Source organism: Molossus molossus, unplaced genomic scaffold (genome assembly GCF_014108415.1).
Source record: "Molossus molossus isolate mMolMol1 unplaced genomic scaffold, mMolMol1.p scaffold_m16_p_14, whole genome shotgun sequence".
NCBI classification, from domain to species: domain Eukaryota; kingdom Metazoa; phylum Chordata; class Mammalia; order Chiroptera; family Molossidae; genus Molossus; species Molossus molossus.
Window position 1 is genome coordinate 58,122,792 of NW_023425349.1, and position 22,263 is coordinate 58,145,054.

The following is a 22,263-nucleotide window of genomic DNA, read 5'->3' on the forward strand; positions in this document are numbered from 1 at the left end:
GTGACCAAGTAAATGGGTTTGAACAGTAAAAGAGAAGAATGAGGCTAAAATGACTTGCCATTTTCACATGGCTAGGGAGCAGTGCCATAATCAAAGACAAGAAATAAGAAGGGAAGAGATTTGTAGCACTGATAGTAAATTCTTGTTTACCCAATTTGAGCTGTTATTAGCAGTAGACCAAAAAAAAAAAAAATTATTATTTAATGGTTATTTTGAAACTCAGAATTCTAAGCCTGGGCACTTTTAAGAGTCATCAGCTTAGTGCCTAAGGGATATAGTTGGGGAGACATAAAGTCGGTAAGCAAAAGTAGAACTCTGGGTGACATGCAGTTCTTAGTTGGAGGCCTTTCGGGTCCAGTGGTATATGTGAAAGCATTTTGTAAATGTAACTTAACTAACTGTTCAAAGGTATTTTGAGGCTCTGTTTATTTTATAGGTGAGCGAAGCAGGTGTACATAGGCCCCATGTTGGTGGAATTCATGGTCGAAGTAATGATGGGGCTTATTCTCTTGTCCTGGCTGGTGGATTTGCAGATGAAGTAGTAAGTCATGATACAGCCTTGTACTTTAGAACCTGTCTTGACATTCAGTAAAATACAGAAGTTTTTTCTAGGGTCTGTCAAATCCTATCTCTTTTTAGTGTAATGTTTATGTTAAAGTGGTCAGTTTTATGCAAGTTATAAGGTAAATCAGTTGGCAGTATTTAATCTTTGTATTGTTTTGATTTATATATATATATATGGTTACTGATTATTGCAATGAAGATACATTCTCTGTAGAGCTCATTTTTAAAATTAAACTTAATGATTTGGGGATAATTGTAGATTGAAATGTAGCATTAAAAACAGTACAGAGATCTTTGTGCCCTTTACCCATTTTCCCTCAATGGCACCATGTACAAAGTTATAGAGCAGTATCACAGCTAGGATATTGATGTGATACATTCAAGACACTGAACATTTATTTTCTTTACCACATGGATCCCTCATGTTGCCCTTTTATAGCCATACATTCTATATCCACGCCCCCAAAGCCTTCTTAACCCCTGGCACCCACTAATCTGTTCTCCATTTCTAAAATTTTGTTGCTTCAAAAATCTTTATAAATGGAATCATATACTATGTAACCTTTGAAAATGGCTTTTTTTTTTTTTGCTCAGCATAATTCTCAAATTATGGCATGTATCAATAGTTCATTGCTTTTTACTGCTGAGTAGTAGTCTGTGATATAGGTATATTGTAGTTTAACCATTCACCTCTGGAAGAACATCTGGATTATTTTCAGTGTTTTTCTATTGTGAATAAAGCTGCAATAAACATTTGTGTACAGGTTTGTTTTATTTATTTATATTGGCATAAGTCTCCAATTCTCTGGTATAAATGCCCAGAAGTACAGTTTCTGGGTTGTATGCTAGTTGACATGCATATTTTGAAGCTATATCTTTCTTTTTTTTTTTTAGTACTCACCTGAGGATATTTTTCCATTGATATTTCAAATAGAGTGGGAGGGAGGGAGGGAGGGGGGAGGGGGAAGAGAGAGAGAGAGACATTGATGTGGGAGAGACACATTGACTACTTACCTCCCCCATGACCCCAGCCATTGTGGGAGATTGAATTGCAACCAAGGCATGTCCCTTGACTGGAATTGAGCCCACAATTCTTTGGTCCACAGGCCGATGCTCTAACTGCTGAGCCAAACTAGCCAGAGCTAAAGCTGTATCTTTTAAGTATTTTTCAGAAATACAAAGAATGTTATATAGCTTATTAAAATCAGCACTTAGAATTTTTTAAGGCTCTGTAAGAAAACAAACCAACTAAAATGAAGTCTCTCTAACATGTTTTTAGCAACCAGTTGTTTTGATCTGGGCTCTGACATTTGTGTGTGAGATCTTGGCCAAATTATTTAACTCCAGTAAACCTCAGTTTCCCCATGTATAAAATAGAAAAAAAAAATAGTAAAATTTTATATCAGAAAGTTATGGATTTTAAATGTAGTAATTTATGTAGTCCTGAGTATATGACAAGGATTCAGACGGTTCTATGGTCTGAATCAAAAGCTTATCTTAAGTATATGAAACTTATAATCATGTCATGTTAAAACTAAAAATGAGTACCATGTTGAAGTTAGATGTGTGTTACTACTTCCTTTTTTTCATCTTTTGAATATATTTACTAGTCAGACATTAAACATTTGTGGAGAAAAGTGCTAATGAGGTGTCTTAAGCCATTAATTCTTAGTCTGTGAAATAATGTAAAGAATCATATATTTAGGCTTAGATTGCCAACTAAGACGTATCTGGAGATGTTATATCTTGTAAGTGTTTACAATCTTTTGATCTTTTATTGTAGGCAGATCATATCTACAGAAATAGGTGGAGGAAGCCTGGATAAACTTTTCTCATTCAAGAAAAAAAAATTGTTCTGAAACCTTTACTTTGGTATAATATTCATAGAGCCAGTGATTTTTGCTTTAATTGGATGAGTGGACATGAAACTATTGAATACCTGCTGATAAAGTGGTTAACATTTTAGTCTAGTAACTTGAGAATTAATCAAATGCTAGCTTGGTGCCTTGCGTTTGATTACCTCACTTGAGAAATGAAGACCTGACCCACAAAGATGATCTGCTCTTTAGAGGTGTCCAGAGAAGTAGTTTACTCAATGATCAGGGACAAACTCTGGAGCCAAGCTGTTTGGGTTGGTGTCCTGGTGCCATCTCTTACTGGCTGTGTGACCAGGCAAGTTACTGAGCCCCTCTGCTTCATCTATAAAATAGGGCTTATAAGACTACCTCATAGGGTTGATATGAGAGTTAAATGAATGAATTATATGTAAAATGCTTAGCTTAGCCTAACCTTCACACACAGTAAGTGCTATGTAGGTATTATCAGTAGTAGTGGTAGTACCCAGTTTTGCTGGCCTGAGAAGGGTATTAGGAAAGAGAAACTGGTAAAAATTGAGGCTATGTTTTAGATAGCCTTGAATTAAGGAATCATTAAAGGTATATGGGAAAAGTTTAATGATTTTAATTGTGCTTTAGGATATTTATCTGATAGTCTTGTGGGGGGATGGGTAAAAAGATTGAGATTAAAATCTTTTGCTTGATGAGAGTGATGGCAGGAATGGGAGCACCCAGCTTATTGTGTTAGGCAGCTGCTTTATAACTTGGGACAAGAGTAGAGATTGGGAAATCATGGGAAATGCAGTCACTCTGGGACAGCACTACAGCCCCTGTGTAGATGATGGCTTTTTGTGAGCTTTTCAACATTAAAAAAATGTTGTTTAAGCTACTGCCTCACAGGGGTACTACTGAGTAGGCATGGACTATAAAAAGGCAACAAATTTAGGCTGACAGTTTTCAGGGGGAAAATACTTTGAAATAATATTGACTGAGCTCAGACACTGTGGCAGTATTTCCCCCAGTGATAATTAAAAGTTTTCACTGGCATAAAGGTTAAAATATGGATGAGTTAATAACAGAATTTTAACTATTTTTACTTGATGATTAGCTTCTTAAAGAAGAATCAGAAGTTTTTGTTCTTCTGTTTTAAACACTTTAGCTTAGGTTTCCCCCCCTTAGGCTCTCCTACTTCCCACTACTTTTTTTTTTTTTATAACACTATCACACTTATAACTTTAAAAGTTGATAAGGTTATGACTATGAGCTTGTGAAGTCAATCCAGATATCATTTGGAAAACTTTCTAGTCAATTTAAGAAGTGTTCTGGACTGTTCGGGTGTACTTACTTATTTGAATTTCTTCAAATGACATATACACTAAAGATGAAATTTCTTAATGCCTCTTCTTTAAAATATAGACCTTCATAATGGTTCACCAATAGGTGAATTCAAGGTTTTTAGACAGATTATTAAAACCATGAGATTTTAGTTATGACTTTCATACCAGAGGAAAAACAAGATGCAAAATAATTGACTTTTATTACAAGTAAGAATTTAGTAGAGAAAACGTCATTATCTTAAGTTCAGTCTGAAGTAATTAATTTAAATTACTTTAATTGCATTAAAGATAATTAATTTGTATACTGATAGTTACTTTTCTCAATTTACTTTAAACACTAGTAGAAATGCAATATCGATATAAATTTATAGCCACTACAGAAAAACTTATGGAGCCTCGTTTACCTACCATCTACTTCTTTTGGCATTTTTTTTCACATTTGGTAGACACTTTATACAGCTTAATAATAGGTAATTATTTTCCCTGAATGTAATGTGAGTGAATTCATAGAGTGCGAAATGTAGAGAACTCACGGTGCTTTTAGGATTTTAAAGTGGAAATTTAGTGGCAGACTTGGGTGTAGATTGCTGTCAGGAAATCTGTTATGAAATATTTTTAAAATGGTAAACTTCATAAATAAGTTTATTTTAATAATACTGAATTAAATGAAACAAAATTCTCAACCCATAAGAGCTAATTTTCTAACATTCCACAGATTATGATTTTACACACACACGCACACACACTCACGCACACACACAATGAAAATAGCCCTGTTTAGAAGTGTATAACTTTAAAATGAAATCTTTGTAAGTTAAAGGTATACAGCACATAAGATTGCATTTGAATTGGCCTTATTTTGGTAGATACCTTGACAGAACATGTCAGTTTACAACATCCTAACCAAATTCTGACTCTGAAACAAGAATTAATGAAATTATACTTGGGTTTAGGTGTCTTAATGATGAAAAATCTTCTCCTGCAGGACCGAGGTGATGAATTCACATACACCGGGAGTGGTGGTAAAAACCTTGCTGGTAATAAAAGAATTGGTGCACCATCGGCTGATCAAACATTAACAAATATGAACAGGTACTCTTTATTGTTAGAGTTTGTAAAGACTATTTAGAATATGGATTTTGTATAAATGTTTGATTATAGGACTATAATTTATAACTTAGACTGTAGAGGAGAATCTTGCATTGAAAGTTAAAGATCTAAACTTAAAATCCCATTACCCAATTATATAATTATTTGCATCCTAACTTATTTCTTCAAATTATTTTTAAAAGGACGTAATTCCCAGTTTTAGTAAATGTACTTTGCATTTGAAAACATGTTGAATTTTTTGAAAGAAAGGAGCCTATATAATTGAAGTAAAATTGAGGACAAGATGGCTTATCTACTACCCCACAGATCAAAGTTATATTCTACTCAACACAAGATTTATCTTTTTTTTTTTTTTTTTTAAGCTTTTTAAAATTGATTTTAGAGAGATGGGGAGAGAGAGAAAAACATCTATCAGCTGCCTTCTGCATGCCCCCTACTGGGGATCAAACCCGAAACCAGGCATGTGCATTGACCAGGAATTGAACCAGCAACCTTTTGGTGCATGGGACAACACCCAGTCATCTGAGCCACTCTGGCTCAGGCCATAGATTTATCTTTTAAAGTGACAAAGTTATTTTTAGTAGAAACACACTGATGTGGAACAGGGTTATGTTTAGGAACCACATTTATGTATATAAATAACACATCACATAACTTAATCAGAACTACACTTAAGGTGTTTTTATGATTTATAATAAGATTCTTTAAATGTTATAAGAAAATGCTTAGTGACATAAGTGACCTTTTTAAACTAAATACTTATAAGCCATTACAAAAAGTCATCATATGTTGTTCTTGATTCTATAGAAGTATTAATGACATTCCAGCTTCCGTGGAAACAGAAAATTTAATAACTTCAAAATGATGTCTTTTATAAATGCATACTAATATCAATAATAATATATTAAGTAACCCAAATCATCAGCTAGCAATGACTACATTATAACTTGTCATACTGATAATTTATCATCATTTCATAGTTTAAATTTTTGTATTCTATAATAAGGGTATGTGGGTTATTGAGTAAAAGTGAGTTTGTTTGTTTTTGCTTCCTTGAGTCTAAATCACACGGTTTTAAGTAGTGTGCCCAAAATTTCTGATTACCTTGTAAAGTAAAGAATATACCAGTATGATTTCAAGACTTTGTTGCATACCAAGTTGTATAGACTCTGTTTTCATGTCTTCCTTCTATATTATTTCTGACAGTAGGATTATTTTACTGAACCAGCAGAGGAGACAGGTCAGCTTTGCTGGTGAAAACATTCCCGAGGCAGGAGTCCAGGCACTAGCTAGTCATTTTCTAGCAAGGTAGCAGCTCTTTAGCAGTGATCTTAAAAGGAATTAGAAGTATTTTGATGTGTTTTTGTTGATGAAAATGTATCTTGTATTTGCAAAGGGCTATTCCAGGTTGTCAGATCTGAAAATTACATTTTCCCCTTTAATACTAGATAATTGTGCTCGAATGGAACTTGTCGTAACTACCTGCACTTGAAATGTACACCGTAGTTCTTTTCAAGCCTTTGAAGAATCTAATAAGCATACACTGTTTACATTGTTATATAATCTCATTACAGAATAATTGACAAATAGTAAAAATGTTTTAAAAGGAAGGTAGTGAAAATGAAATATGAACTCAAACACTTTAGGATTGATATATCCTAAAGACTCTAACATCCATTCAGTTAATTTATACATTAAGCTGTGAGTACACCTTGTGATTGATTGTAAAGACCTCTTGGGCATAGGTACCTATATGTTTTAAACATGAAAACTGAGGTGAAAGGCCCTTAGCTCTGACTGACAGTATACTCCTTTCTGACTGGTATATAGTCCAATTCATTTTTGCTTCTCTGCTAAGAGGTAGTTAGATACCTGCCTTTTTCTTTTGAGAAATTTGTTTCTATTTCTTCTTAGCTCTTCCACTTTATGAAACTGAAAAGGACAGCAAGGTAACCTGCCTGCCCTTTATCGGGGCAGTTAGAGGCAATTGATTGAGTAGTGGATCAAGTAATGAAAGAACCTTATTGTTTTGGTTAGTTTCATCTTCTTAGACTCTTTTCACATATTTGACAGCCTGAATACTTATGTGACGCTAGAAGTGAGTTAATGCCAGCTAGTGGTGGCAGTCATGACTGAAGGAACCTGTGAGCACAGGTGTATTCCACTCATTAACACGAAGATAGTATCTATCCTTATGCTGGCTCTAAGAAGACGAAGTATGTATTGAGATAGATATTTCGTAAAGATGTAATACTAGCCCAGTGCTTTCCTCTATCTCCCAGAGTTTTAATACATCTTCCTTTGAGAAAAAAGGATAACTTGGTAAGCTTTAACTCTTTGGCCATATCTATAAAAGTTTTGTTTTTTTAAGAAACACTTTCTTAAGTTCATTTACTTTAACAATATGAACTATGATCGATATATTTCTTTTTGGTTTTTTATTAAGATATTTCACCAGACTAGTCATTTAGTCTTAAGGCCTATTTTTCGAGCCTGCATATAGAGAACTATACCCTGAACAAATATTTTGTGTCATATCTGATCTCATCAGATTGTATGTGTATATATTTTAGTCCTTGTATGTTCTCAGTGGTTCCTTTTCACCTAAGTTAGGAATTAGGTGTCTTAGAGGAAAAATACTAATTTTAAATAGATTCTAGTCTGATCTTTTTTTTTTTCCTCCAGGCAGGACTAAGCTCCCAAGAAAGGTCTTTTAACATCTAATAACCTTACTGATTAATTATTACTAAGTGAGTACACATACTAAAGAAGCATTAGCTCAATTAGGTGCTGCTTCCAGCTCAGTGTTCCTCCTCGTTCATATGTCATCAGTAAAATGCAGTGATCTTGAGCAGCCAGAAATCTTTGTTGTCATGATTTAGCACAGACATTTGAATGCGTCAGTTTTATTTAAGCATGTCTTTTTACTGGAGGTCTTTAAAGGATAGTCACATACTGAACTTGTTCTTAATATCTTCTGAACTTTAAGGAATCCCTGTTGTCTGGAATATGGAAAGTGGGCCTAGAGAGGTCATTTGTACCTTGCTGACAAATTTATTTTTCTGGATTTCTTTCTACATTATTCCAGCAATTTACCTCACTCCCATATCAAAAATAACTATTACAACAATCACTTGCTTTAGTTTACCAACTTTTCCCTTCCCTCAACAAACGTTATTTAAAGAAAATTCCGTGTATTTCTAGTTGTTTTCTATTATACGTGGCACAGATGTTATTACTTTCAGAAGAACCCTACAGGCTATCTGAGAACCAATCCCCTGGCTTGGGGGTGACATCAGAAAACTGATTTGTCTTCTCTGCTGGTGGGGGAAAGCATAATCCTATTATCTGGAATAATATGGAAAGAATCATAGAATCTTAACCATCAGGTAAGGCATAATTCACCTTTTAATTGAGCTAATGATGCGATTATATACTTGAAGAAAGATTACTTGGTATAAAGACTTTGTTTTATTTTTTAGGGCATTGGCCCTAAACTGTGATGCTCCATTGGATGATAAAATTGGAGCAGAATCTCGGAATTGGAGAGCTGGTAAGCCAGTCAGAGTGATACGCAGTTTTAAAGGGAGGAAGATCAGCAAATATGCTCCTGAAGAAGGCAACAGATATGATGGCATTTATAAGGTGCTCTATCTGGCATGACCTCTTGTTAGTCACTCTTCCCGGGCTTTCAGGACAGGGTTGCCAGAGGGAACTGGACTCTCCGTGGGTGGGCTGGAGGAAGCAGTAGACCATCTTAGTCGGTATTTGTTTTTTTCTGGAAATAGAACAGACACACAAAGTGAGCTCTTAACTTTGATACTTTTATGGCTAATTTCAAATCCATAAGGGCAGAACTATATTTTGGGGTAAGCTTTTTATAAGTATATTCTGTGTGATGAAGCCATTTAAATAACTTGGCCACTGTAGATCTTGATTCTTATATATCTTTCAGAATGATTTTAATTGCGAAAGATTTTCAAGCAGAGCACATTATAATTTTTAAAATAGGTTGTATTCTTTGTTTAAAACACTGGCATCTTCTGTCACCATTTCTATTTACTATTATGCAAAATTCTATTAATGAGCATAATCTTGTTAGTATTTCAAATTTATAGCAATTTATACTTATTTGGGGAAGTATCTTAAGAAATATGGTCAAAATAATATTTTGGTGAATATTCTTTATTACAGCAAAACAAGTACCTTTTGAAGTTGCATTTAGTTTGGCAAGTTTAAACCACTAATATAATGACATTATGAATAAATTTAAATCTCAAACTAGTACTGAAATATTATGATTTAGGTGGTGAAATACTGGCCAGAGATTTCATCAAGCCACGGATTCTTGGTTTGGCGCTATCTTTTAAGAAGAGATGATGTTGAACCTGCTCCTTGGACCTCAGAAGGAATAGAACGGTCAAGGAGATTATGCCTACGTTTACAGGTTAGATTGCATTTGTCTAGGCTACTTGCATATTCATAAAAACGTACACATCTACTATCAACGTGCCTTAACACTGGATATAACCCACAGCAGTTGATCAGTGGATGGTAAGGGGTGAGAATGAGATCGTGCAAGTATACAGAAGGAAAGGCAGTAAAAGATAGCATCCTAGGTGTCAAAGTGCCCTCAGACCAAGAATTGTGCTTGGGAAAAATTGGGCTGGTCATTGAAAAATAAAGTATTTCCAACTCAATATGGAAATGATTTGAAGTATGAGGGGAAAAGATACATAAAATTAGGTATAGGAAACCTTGAGAAGGGAAGTGTATCCTAGATGGCACAGGGGGTGTGTCTCTGGTAAGGGAAGGGGGGAGGTGGCTTATAAGAGTGGTCTGCTTCCTACCCTTCTCACTTTTCCTCACCCCTTTTCTCTCTTCCCCCTCAAAGCTGCTTCCCTGTCCTGTCACCACCTTTAGTGTTGTGCCTTTTTTTTCCCTTTGCCCATGCTCAGCTGTTAACCCATATAAGACTTTGTTGGTTTTGTGCGCATAGTGGATGATATGGCTACATTCCCCCTCCCCTGCCTAGACTTTGTCCCTGACACTGACTTCAGAGCATGGTTTGAGTTCACCCGCCATCATTCCCCATTGCTGTGCTTTCCTTAAAGACTACCAGCTTTGTCATTTTCCCTGGCTCTGCCCACACTGCATGTGTAGGGGCTGAACTATGGGCAAGTGTCTGACCACCCAGGCAGGTGAGTGTGTGTCTTTTAGTGCAAGTCTGTTTCTGTTTTTGTTTTCTTTTAAAATTTGTAGAATTGATTGTTTAAATGAGACTCATCAGCTGCTAAAATAACTGCCAAAATACAGTTGACCCTTGAACAACACGGGGGTTAGGGGCATCAACCTCCGTGCAATCGAAAAGACATGTAAAACTTTGTATTTTCCACAAAACTTAAGTACTACTAACCTACTGTTGACCAGAAAGAAACCTTACTGATAACATTAACAGACTATTGACACATATTTTGTATGTTATTAACTATATTCTTACAGTAAACTAGAGAAAAGAAAAATGTAAGGAAGAGAAAAACTTTTACAATACTGTATTATATTGTTACTTTAAGTTTATGTCATCTGTTTATAAGATGAATTATCTGTTAGTACCTACATCATTATTGTTTTATATGATACAAAACACTAGATATTATATGTATTACTAATAATAGTCATGAAAAATAAAAAGGTAATATGAAAAATTCATATTTATAGGTACAACAATTCATGTAATAAAATCTCCAAAAGATTTTTTCAGTTATATTTATTGAAAATAATTTGCATATAAGTGGACCCAAACAAGTCAAACCTGGGTTGTTCAAGGGTCAACTCTGATTCTTTTTGTAACTGATATTAATTAAAAAACCTTTTGTTAAATCCATTTTTAAAATACTTTTTCAGATCCACTGTTCATCAAAGAATGTTATAAATAGGTTAGACATGAAACTGAGGGGAAGCTTATAAGCCTGTCTACTATGATGAGTTAATGTGTCATTGATGAGGCCTGAAACATACTGAGTTTTAAACATGTGTTATCACAAAGCATGCCCTGCCCCAAAAGGTAGCCAGTAAAACACAAACATAACAGGTAGAATTTATTCCTTAAATTCTGACCTTTGGCTCATAATTCAGTGATTTAGTGGCATTAAGTCTTCTAAGAGCTTTTATCCCCCCCCCCCCCCCAATTTTGAGAGAGAAGAAATTTAGCCCTTAATGTTTTGAGGGAAGGGTGTTTTGTCTTTAAGAATGGCCCCACAATTTAGTGTAATCCCATCTACGTGAGTATCATCTGTTGTGCTCTGGTTGATCTTCACTTATCTTCACATCAAGATTCCACTTTCTTCCTCAAAATTTTCAAGCCACCTAGTCACAACTCCTGTAAACTTATCTTTCCTGTTTTAGATCTGAAACTAAGATCATTGTATAATAAAGTGGAATTTCTTAACAATAAAAAAAAACTACATGGTTTTACACTGAATTTGGGATTTTAATAGTTTCTTTTGGGATTTGAATTTGTTTCTTTTAATTGTCTGTTTTCTTTATATAAAGTCATTCCATTAGGGAAAATGTAGGCTCCTCCTCCCTCCCCTTTTAAAATTTCTCACCAGTATCTAGAACTTCCCTTCTCTGTAAAGCTTAAGTCTGCATTATACTCTTTCCCCTCATCAGTATCCAGTAGGTTACCCTTCAGATAAAGAGGGGAAGAAGACTAAAGGACAGTCCAAGAAGCAGGCCAGTGGAGCCTCAAAGAGGCCAGCTCCAGATGATGGTAGGTAATAATTACAGAAAACATATCGTAATAACATAGTTTCTAATAAAGAAAAATATTAAAAGACTACATTGAGAAACTCATAAGAAATTAAAAGCCAAGTGAGGAGGGGTTTTTGTCGTTGTGTGGTGGGGGGCGTATTTTTATTGTATTTTGATGGTGTCAGAACCAAAACAGCAGTCAATGTAGTAGTATCCTACACTCCAGGGAAAGTTAGATGCTGTTTTATGCAGGTTATCTTCATGCTAAACATTACTGGCACCAGTAACTCATGTTTCATAGTTCTGCTTAGAACCACTTGTAAGTCTTCTGGTATATTTTTAAATAAATCTAGACGACTGTGCAAGTGCCTCCAAAGTGTTGAAAACATCAGATTCAGCAGAAGCAGTTGAGGCTTTCCAGCTAACCCCTCAACAACAGCGTCTGATCAGAGAAGATCATCAAAACCAGAAGCTGTGGGATGAAGTGCTTGCACATCTTGTGGAAGGACCAGTATGTAAAGATTTTTTTCCCATTATAATTACATGCCTTTAATTTGTTTTTTAACTTTATTTTTAAGTATAGTTGACATACAATATTATATTAGTGTCAGGTGTAGAAAATGGTGATTAGACATCAAGTTGGTCAAAACTTGATCCTTGAATCTTTTCATTCTGTGCCTTCAGTTTTCAGAAACAGTCTGAGGCAGTACTTAAATGCTTTTCAATTTATTTTAGACCTCTTTGATACTGGTTTTTAACCTCTCTGTGCATGAACTTAAAAATTTATGTTGAGGTTACTTTTCATGGGAAGAATTTTCAGTTGTGGAACATACTCAGCTTAATCTAAAACGCATCAGGAAAGTTTTTGTTACCTGATAGCATAAGGCTTAAGCAATTCAGCACAATCGGAATGCCTGCGTGTTCAACCTAGGGGTAAATCAACCAGCATTGATATGTTTAAATACTTGATATGTTTTGGGTTTTAGGTTTTTTGTGTTTTTTTTTATAATCATAAAATTTTTAAATGAAAAAGAATTGCAAAATTAACTGATGTGTGGATTTTTTATGAAGTCGTGTTTTACAAACAAAGCTTCTTATCAGATCCCCAAAACTTAGAGGATTTTTTTTTTTAAGCTTAGAGGATTTAAATATGAATTGTCTACTCATTCCTTGCTTGCTCACTTGTTTTTATTGTCTTTAATTTTGCCTATAAATTCAAACCTTCTATTTCATTAGATATTAACCCCTTGTTTTGTGTAATATGGTTATTTTTTTGTTGTTTTTTCCCTCCAAATTATTGTGAAGTGCAGCTACTGGTGTTGACCTGTAGAATCCTCTCTTGAAATTCCATCTTGTCATCTTGTAGTAATTTCTTCCTTCTGATACTTATTTTATTTCTTTCTGCATCAGCTAAAACTTTTAATGTATCTGAAATGGGGTCATTGAATATCTATATGTGCTTTCTATCTATATTTAAAGGGAACTCTCATAGAGTTTTTATATTACTTTGTTTCAGAAATAGTCATAATTATCGTTGACTACCCCTTCTAAAGTAGCCATGCTTTACTCTGTTGCTTTAATTTGCTTTGTTACTTTAGTTATTACTATCTGAAATTGAATTTTTTTCCGTCAGTTTGTTCTCCTAAAGGAATATAAAGTTTCATGAAAGCAGAGACTTGCTATATAGATGAGTGCCTAGCACATTGCAAAACTCAGAAGAGCCCTGGCCGGTTTTGCTCAGCGGTTAGAGCATCGGCCTGCGGTCCCGAGAGACCCGGGTTCGGTTCCCGCTAAGGGCATGTACCTCGGTTGCAGTTTGTCCCCGCCCCTGGTTGGTCGTGCGGGTGGCAGCCACTCGATGTGTCCCTTTCACATCGATGTTTCTCTCTCTCTCTCTCTCTCCCTCCCGCTCTACCTGAACAAAAAATGTCCTCGGGTGAGGATAAAAAAAAAAAAAACAACAACTCAGAAGACCTCTAGTACATATTATAGGCACCATGGAGGTACCAGGGAAATATCAGTCATTTAAAAAGGCATTTGTCACCCTGGCCAGTTTGGCTCAGTGGTTAGACTGTTAGCCTGAGAACCAAAGGGTCCCCCGGTCAAGGGCACGTACCTGGGTCTCAGGTTCTATCTTCAGCCTCAGATAGGGACCAGCAGGATACTACCAATCAATGTTCCTCCCTCCCTCCCTCCCTCACTCTCTTCCTTCCACTCTATCCAAAAATGGAAAAACAACCTCAAGTCAGGATTTAAAACAAACAAACAAAAAACGGCATTTCTCAGGGAGAGAGTACCTGGTATTAAATTTATAGTTTTAAACTGGTTTATTCTTTTTTTTTTTTCTTTATTTCTTTGAGAGAGAGAGGGGTGATTAGGCCCACCCACAACCTGAGCATGTGCCCTGACCGGGAATAGAACTGGTGACCTGTTGGTGCATGGGGTCAGTGCTCAACCACTGAGCCACACCGGCTGGGCTGGTTTATTCTTTTAATGTATTGCATAATGCTTTGCTGATAATTTACTTGACTTTTATAATCCATGTTTACTAATAAGTTAGTATCAAGACATAACTTTGAAATAGGACCTTTGATTTTCCTTTAATTGAGGTATAATTAATATAAAACATATTAGCTTCAGTGTATACAGCATAATGATTTGATATTGGTATATTGCAAACTACAATAAGTCTAGTTAACATCTGTCTCATGCATAGTTACAAAAAACTTTTTTCTTGTGATGAAAACCTTAAGATTTACTTTTTTAGCTACTTTCAACTATGCAAGTCACTATGCTGCACATAACATCGCTACGAGTTATTTATTTTTTAACTGGAAGTTTACGCCTTTTGACTCTCTTCACCCATTTTGCCCCCCTACCACACCCCTGGCCGCCACCAATTTGACTTCTTTCTATATTTATGAGGTTACATTTGTTTGTTTAGATTCCACATATAAGTGAGATTGTATGATATTTGTCTTACACTTTAGGATTTGGGGTTTTTTATTTTTACTTGAAATTCTTGTAAAAACTACTTTTTCTATTAACATAAAGAACATAAAATACACTCCTTTACTGCCAAAAATAACTGAGTGCATTGTCCTGTGACTATTCAAAAAAAAAAAAGGCTTATCTTTCTAGTTTAAAAGAAACAAACAGCTTGGGTAAAATGGAACAAGTAATGGTTTGAAGAGTATAGAACACCCATTTGATCACATTTGCTTTCAGTGGCTCTACCTTTTATAATTTAGTCCCAATTTGAGTAAACACTAGCATCAGGGAAATAAGGGATTTGGGAGTTAAGGTGAAATATCACAGAAGATAATCCTAGGAAAATAAATATGTTGATTCTTTGGAGTCTTAGATATTAAACAGTATTATTGCCCAGTGCTTTTTTTCCCCTTTCTTTTAATCTTAAATATTCAAATTTTGTAGCAAAAGATTGAATAAAGAATACTTGTTCTCCCCCCCCCCCCCCCCCCCCCCCCAGTCACCACACTATTCTCCATGTCCATGAGCCGTAATTTTTTTAACAGTGAAAAATAATAACCTCTGGAATGTGAGATTGGGGTTGTGGGTGGAAACATTTACATTTTAATGCTATATATTTGACTTTGCAGCCTTTCTCAACCCAATCCTGAGATTTAAAACTAATGTGTATATCTTATAAAATTTTTTTTTCCATTTCTGTTATGTGTTTGCTAATCATTACAATCACTACTTGATTTTTTTTTTTAGTAGAAAATGTATTAAATATGACTAAGATACTTTTTAAAATTACTTGCTAACCTTTGTTTTCTTCCCTTTGGGTACCATCTAGAATTTCCTGAAAAAATTGGAACAATCTTTTATGTGTGTCTGCTGCCAGGAGCTAGTTTACCAGCCTGTGACAACAGATTGCCTCCACAATGTCTGTAAAGTAAGTAGAATTTCTTTCTCATTTTCCCTATTAGGCCAGAAGGCACACTAACCGCCCAGCCTGTTTTTAGCATGTGAAGAAGCATTTTTCCATAAAACAGAATAGTCATAGAACTTTGCCAGTTCAGAAGTACTTAATTACACCTTGGTGATAGATGCATGTTTTAATTAGATAGTAATAGTAATTCTAATATATATAGTTGAGGTATTCTATCGTGTTTGATGTTTTTGGAGAAGGGTAGAAATGGAGAAGAGAGAGTAAGGTGTCATTAGTGTTTACTATCTGGCAACATGCTCAGAGGAGTTGAATATTGTGTTATCAGTGTGGTGTGAAAGGAAAATTTGAGCTATAGTAAAAACAAGGTTGGAATCTGACTTTACTGCTTGGTAGTTGTGTGCCCTGACCTAACTTCCAAACTTTAGTTTCTATTGTAAAATGAAAACCTTCCACATGTGTGTCTGTGCCTTACCTTGAGCTAGTTAACTGTGTAATAAATTGAGTCCTTTTTAAATATATTTTTGGAAGACACATGATAACTTAAGTATTAGTTCTAAACAGGAGAATCCTGAATTTTTTTTTCTGTAGTACTCTATCAGAAAAGAACAGGATTAAAATCCAACCTAGAAGATGAGGCTAGTGAGGACCATAATCTTTAACACTGTCATTTTACTGGATGAGGAAATTAAAGCATACAAACGTTAAGTGATTTACCTGAAGTCTCACAGTATGTGCTAGAGCAGCGACTTTTAATCTGTGTACTGCAAGAATTTTTTTTTTTTATCACCTGAGGACATTTTTCTATTTTTTGTTCAGATAGAGTGGGAGGGAGAGAGAGAGAGAAACATCGAGTGGTTGCCACCCACACAACCCGACCAGGACTGGGGACAAACTGCAACCAAGGTACATGCCCTTAGCGGGAACCGAACCTGGGTCTCTCTGGACCGCAGGCTGACGCTCTAACTGCTGAGCCACACCGGCCAGGGCTTTGTACTGCAAGAATTTTTAAAACACACAAATAACTGAGTATTTGGTCAGGGACACTGACTTCTTTTCCCTTAGATTATCAAATAAAAAAATGACAACAGACAACACAATAGCCATAAGGTGTGAATACCCCTGTCTCGAACCATAAATATATAGGTCACATAGTAGAGTTGCATTTTATTGGTCATGTTGCATAATAAGGTTACGTCTGATTGGTTAATTCTTGGTACTAGAAATTCTTCTTTTTATCGTCACTTAAGGACATTTTTGCATTTATCTTCAGATAGAGCAGGAGGAAGAGAGAGAGAGAGAAACATCGATGGTGGAGAGACACATCAAATAGTTGCCACCCACACGGCCCCAACCAGGGCAGGGGACAAACTGCAACCGAGGTACATGCCCATAGAGGGAACCGAACCCGGGACTCTCTGGTCCGCGGGCTGAAGCTCTAACCGCTGAGCCAAACCAGCCAGGGTTAGAAATTCTTACATACAAGTATAGCCACCTGATTTTTTAAAGTCACTTTGGAGCAAAAGGGGTAGGCAATTACTATTACCTCTATTTCTTTTTACTAAATCAATCAAAATTATATGTATTTTTTATTAGATCCACAAAAAAACATATTTTTGGTGTACCACAGAATTTTAGAAATTAGTCTGTGTGCCAGGAGATTGAAAAGGCTGAAAATCACTGTGCCTAGAGGTAGAGCTAAAGCCATGTCTGTAGACCAGTGTGCATAGTATAGATTCAGGCCTTTTCTAGTTAGTCATCTTTTATATTTTTCTTGTTGCCAAACAGTACATTTCTAGTTCCTATTCAAAAGCATAAATTGTTGAGTACTTTTCTACATGCTCTGCACTCAGAGGAAATTGAGTGTATTTTTGGTGTTTTTTGTTGTGTTTTGCCTTAGGATTGTTTACAGCGTTCCTTTAAGGCTCAAGTTTTCTCCTGTCCCGCTTGCCGGCATGATCTTGGCCAGAATTACATCATGATTCCCAATGAAATTCTGCAGACTCTACTTGACCTTTTCTTCCCTGGCTACAGCAAAGGACGATGATTTGTCTACTTCCACTGTGTTGCTCCTGGTGATTTTTTTGGACAATAAAGAATCTAAAGTGGTTGGGGGTGGGTAGGGGTGGAAGCAATGGTGGACCATATCTCTCATGTTCTGAAGCAGCTAATCCTCTTTTCCTACATAGCCATCATCGTGTGTGTGTGTGTAGTAAGAGGCCCATTTCTCAACTGTCTTTTAAATATCAAAAGGTAGTTTCTGTCATTAACAACTAGTTGTAATGAGTAAAAGTTGAAACCTCAGCTCTAGTTGATATCCAAGTTATGATTTATTTTGCAACTACCTCAGGACAGAAAAGATTTATGGGGATTTTTTAAATCATTGAATAATTAGTTAAATGAAATTTTAGCTACACACTGCCTCCCCGATATTAGTTGTGCCTGGTTCATGTAATTTGATTTTACAGAAAAGGAAATGACACTTGAGATCATTGGAATGAACGCAGCTTCTGTAGTGTGCATAATACATTTTTAATATCTTCTTCCATTACAATGTGTGTTTTGCAAGAAAAAGTTCATTTTTTAGCCCATTTTGTGAGCTCCATTGTGCTTTTTTCTGGTGTTTTATGCAAGTTGACTACTAATGACTAATGAGAACAATATGAATGCATTATTGCTGCATTAGTGTAATGTGGTGTGGTTTTGCACTTAAAAGAGGTATTCGGATGCTCTAATTGTAAATGTTTATGAAAAGCCTCTTCTGTACTAGTCAAACTGCTTTTAGTGAGTCTCACCAGTGGTTTTACATCTGCAGAGCATTGAGGACTGGGCTGACTTTTGAGAGGGCTGAAATTGCTTCATATTGTGATCCTAAATTTTATATTCACTATACTCCCTAAAGTATACCTTAATAAATATTTTATGACCAGCAAAATAGCTCATCTTGCTTCACTGTTACACATTTGTCTGGCTGATAGTATGTATGTCTAAGAATCAATCATTTCGCCCTGGCTGGTTTGTCTCAGCGGTTAGAGTGTCGGCCTGTGGACTGAAGGGTTGCAGGTTCAAGCCCTGGTTGGGGTTGTGTGAGAGGCAACCAAGTGATCTCTCTCTCTCCCTCTCCCCCTTTTCCTCCCTCCCCTTCCTTCCCCCTCCTTTCCCTCTTTACCTCTCTCTCTCTTCCTTCTTCCCTTCTACTTTCTAAAAGTCATTGGAAAAAATATCCTCAGGTAAGGGTTTTTTTTAAAAAAAGAATAATTTTCACAGTATTTTATTGTATGTTTTTATTGAAAAAGACATTTCGCACAACTTTTTGCTCTTGATTTTTGGTAATGAGAACTACTATGAAATCTTAAGCACTAAGGACAGATTTCACTCTAGGTTTGCCTTTTATTTTTTTTTAACTAAATGGGAAACTTTCACTATAAGAATCTAGTGACCTATTTTATTTATAATAACTTCACTCTTATGTTCAATTTTCACTTAATCAGTGCTACTTCTTATTTCATAGACACAAGAATATTCTAAAAGTTTTAGTCTCTGAAACTAGATTATTATATTTTTTCACCAAAGTTTTAATTTGATTGAATCAATTTTCCCACCCCTGAATTTAGTCATATATATAGCTAATATGCATTGACTATTTGCTTTGCACTAGTCACTTGTATGTTTTTATATGTATTTGTTTAATCCTGCTGACAGTCTTATCCCCATCTTATGGATGAACATTAAAGGCAAAGAAAGGTTAAGAAATGTGCTAAAGCTCATAATACCAAAAAAGTGGCAGAACTGTAAATTTAGGCAATCTGAGTCTAGACGTGGCAATCTTTAATTACTTTTGTACTATAGAGGCTCTCACATTTGAACATAAGTTAAACTAGTTACAGTGCTTTTCTTGTTTTCAATTAAATTCAAAACCAGGTTCTGCTTTACAGCATAATGATTGAAGCTATTGTCACTTAGGGCTAGTTATAAACATGAGAATCATTTTTATTTTGAAGAATCAAATTGAAAATGGATCAGTAAATTGCATCATCTGGTCTAATTTCCTCCTGCATTGGCTATATCTCTGCATGAAGGGTGGGGAATGTGTCCCATATTCGGCCACTTGAACTGGTTTAGTTCTACCACTTTTATTAGTAAGATGATTCCCACAGTTATGCTACATATTGTCTTAACTCGGCTTATAACAGGATAGACTAGGAAACAAAGCTGATTACAGCTTAACATGTTCAGAAGCATCAAGTAGAGCCAAAAGCTATAAACAATTTTATGTTGCTCTTAAAATATTTTAGAAGACTGTTTTTTTTTTTCACATAAATATTTTGGTTTGTATCTGAAAGAAGCATAACCACAATACCTTTAAATACATGTAAAAAAAAATTAATGGTAATTATATCAAATATCTGGTAAGTGTTCAATTTCCATTTTCTCAAATGTTATACATGGATATTTTGAGTTTGTTTGAATCGGGATACTAATAAGGAACTTGCGCTGTTATTACTATCTGTTAAATATCTTTTAATCTCTATAAACCCCTCAATCTTTGTTTTTCTTTACCTTTTACAATTTGTGGGTTAAAATTGTTCTAAAGTCTTTCTGGCAGAATAGATTTTTCTGACTATAACCATGTGGAATGGTTCAACCTGTTTCTCTTTATTTTTTGTAAATTGGTAGTTAGAATTCAAGCATGACCAGATTCAGATTTGATTTTTTCCCCCCAAGACTTCTTTATAAGTGGGTGGTTGTCCTTCAGGTGATCCGGAGTATCTGGTTGTCTCTTAAGCTTAAGTTTGAAAGATGAGCTTTTCACTGGCTTCTGTTACATTTAGTAGGTTACAGTGATTACTATTAAGTATTCAGCCACTCGAATATGGGTAGGATATATATATATTTTTTATTACTTTTTCTAGTGTAGGCAGGCCCTCTAGTTTTAGACCTCACTTTTAGATAATATGTTTTATTTAACAAATATATGTAAGCTAGTATGTTTAAGGATACTAGGTAATCTTTCAAAAGCTGGTAATCTAAAACACTCTTTGGCCCTGGCAAGTGTGATTAACTTGGTTGGATGTCATCCTGTACACCAAAAGGTAGTGGGTTTGACTCCCAGTCAGGGCACATACCCAGGTTGTGGTTTTGATCCTGGTCAGGAGGGAGGCAACCACGATCAGTGTTTCTCTCTTTCTCTCCCCCCGCCCCCCCCCCCCCAAGTCGGTAAAACCATATCCTTGGGTAAGGATTAAAAAATAAAAATAAAACCTTTGTTCTCTCACAACCTTGTTGTGACAGTCTGGCTAACAGAAAGGGACCCTGCCTATATTACTTAAAGCTTTGGATTTTAGTGTAGATCCTACTTATCAGAGCTGGGTAGAGATTTACTCTGACTTGCCCACTTCTCCTTTTTCTTTCTTTGCTCATTAGGGACCAAACCTTTCCCCATTCTTCAGAATACCCTGGAAGACAGAGGTCATGGCTGTCTACCTAATTTGTGGAAATTGAGCTTGATGGCCTGCTTGCCACCAGCTCATGTTGGTAAGAGCTGTTATTGCTTGTCCACTGTCTGCTGACCGGTCCCCATATACCAGACCTTTAAATCCTGAAGAAACTGATATTTAGTAACCTGGGTTAATCAGACACTACACACAAAAAGAAATATTAAAACACCAGTCACTGGACATTAGAAATCAAGAGCTAGCTAGACAGACCAAGCAGAATGACCTAATTACCTCTGTTGAAAACAATGAATGAAAGAATAAGAGTTTTACAACTTTTTTTTTTTTTTTAACTTTTTTTCTTTTATTGATTTTAGGGAGAGGGAGAGATAGAAACATCGATGACAGAGAATGAGAGAATATCAATTGGCCGCCTCCTGCATGCCCCCCCACTAGGGATTGGGCCCACAGCCTGGGAATCAAGCTGGTGACATCTTGGTGCAGGGGTCAGTGCTCAACCACTGAGCCACACCGGCTGGGCTTAAAACTATTCTTTAAGGATGCGATTGCATTGCATTGATGGAAGAACAAGCTGCTGTGTGAAGAGCAATTTGAGATTAAAATCTTTTGAAACAAACATGATTTTGGGGAAAAAAATGTAACAGACAAAACAATGGATACTGCCAAAGTTTGAACATATCGCTGAGTAATTCATTATATGACTATTCCACAACGTTTTATTTATTCATCTGCTGGTGGATATTTAAGTTTCCAGGATTTTGCTATTAATAAAGCTGCTATGAACCTTTGTGTGTAAATCTTTGTAAAACAGTATATATATGCTTACCATACATACCAATTTTATAATTTTTCACTCAAAAATGAAGAGGTATTTCAAAAGTAGTTTATATCATTTTATATTCCTGTCAGTGGTGTGTGAGAGTTCTGGTTGCCCCACATACTAATACTTTGTTTTGTTCATTTTATTGTAACCATTCCAAAGGGTGTGTAGTTTCTGTAAGAGAGAAGAATGGGCTATTTAGTGACCAGAATGACTGTAGTGCTTATTTGTACTGTTCACCGGCTGTTTCTGGGTCTCAAGTACATGTGTTAGGATTACACATACTAGCCTCCTTGTGGTTGGCTAGGGCCAGGTGACCAATTGATCAGTTAGTTGTGACAAAAATGCCATGTGTCACTTCTAGGCAAAATATTTCATTGCCCTCCAGAGTTTTCTTTCTCCTTCCATGGAGATCAGTAGCATCCAGGTAAAACTTTCATATCAGCCTAGGTTCTAGTATGAGAATGTTTCAGAG

General features: G+C 35.7%; 1 protein-coding gene across 3 annotated transcripts in view; it reads left to right on the forward strand.

Moving 5' to 3' along the window:
- UHRF2 (ubiquitin like with PHD and ring finger domains 2) overlaps positions 1-21,054 on the forward strand; it is an 88,286-nt gene extending 67,232 nt beyond the window's left edge. For 2 of the 3 annotated variants that reach the window (XM_036260453.1, XM_036260454.1), the window contains exons 9-17: positions 437-541; positions 4,722-4,828; positions 8,329-8,491; positions 9,153-9,293; positions 11,519-11,618; positions 11,953-12,110; positions 15,420-15,518; positions 17,413-17,587; positions 20,937-21,054. In XM_036260453.1, the coding sequence (XP_036116346.1) occupies positions 437-541; positions 4,722-4,828; positions 8,329-8,491; positions 9,153-9,293; positions 11,519-11,618; positions 11,953-12,110; positions 15,420-15,518; positions 17,413-17,559 (1,020 nt within the window). In that variant the 3' untranslated portion in view covers positions 17,560-17,587; positions 20,937-21,054. Of the gene's footprint in view, positions 1-436; positions 542-4,721; positions 4,829-8,328; positions 8,492-9,152; positions 9,294-9,881; positions 10,048-11,518; positions 11,619-11,952; positions 12,111-15,419; positions 15,519-17,412; positions 17,588-20,936 lie in introns of those variants that run through there. The other variant, XM_036260455.1, reaches the window with a different exon arrangement.
- Positions 21,055-22,263: the final 1,209 nt, after the last annotated feature.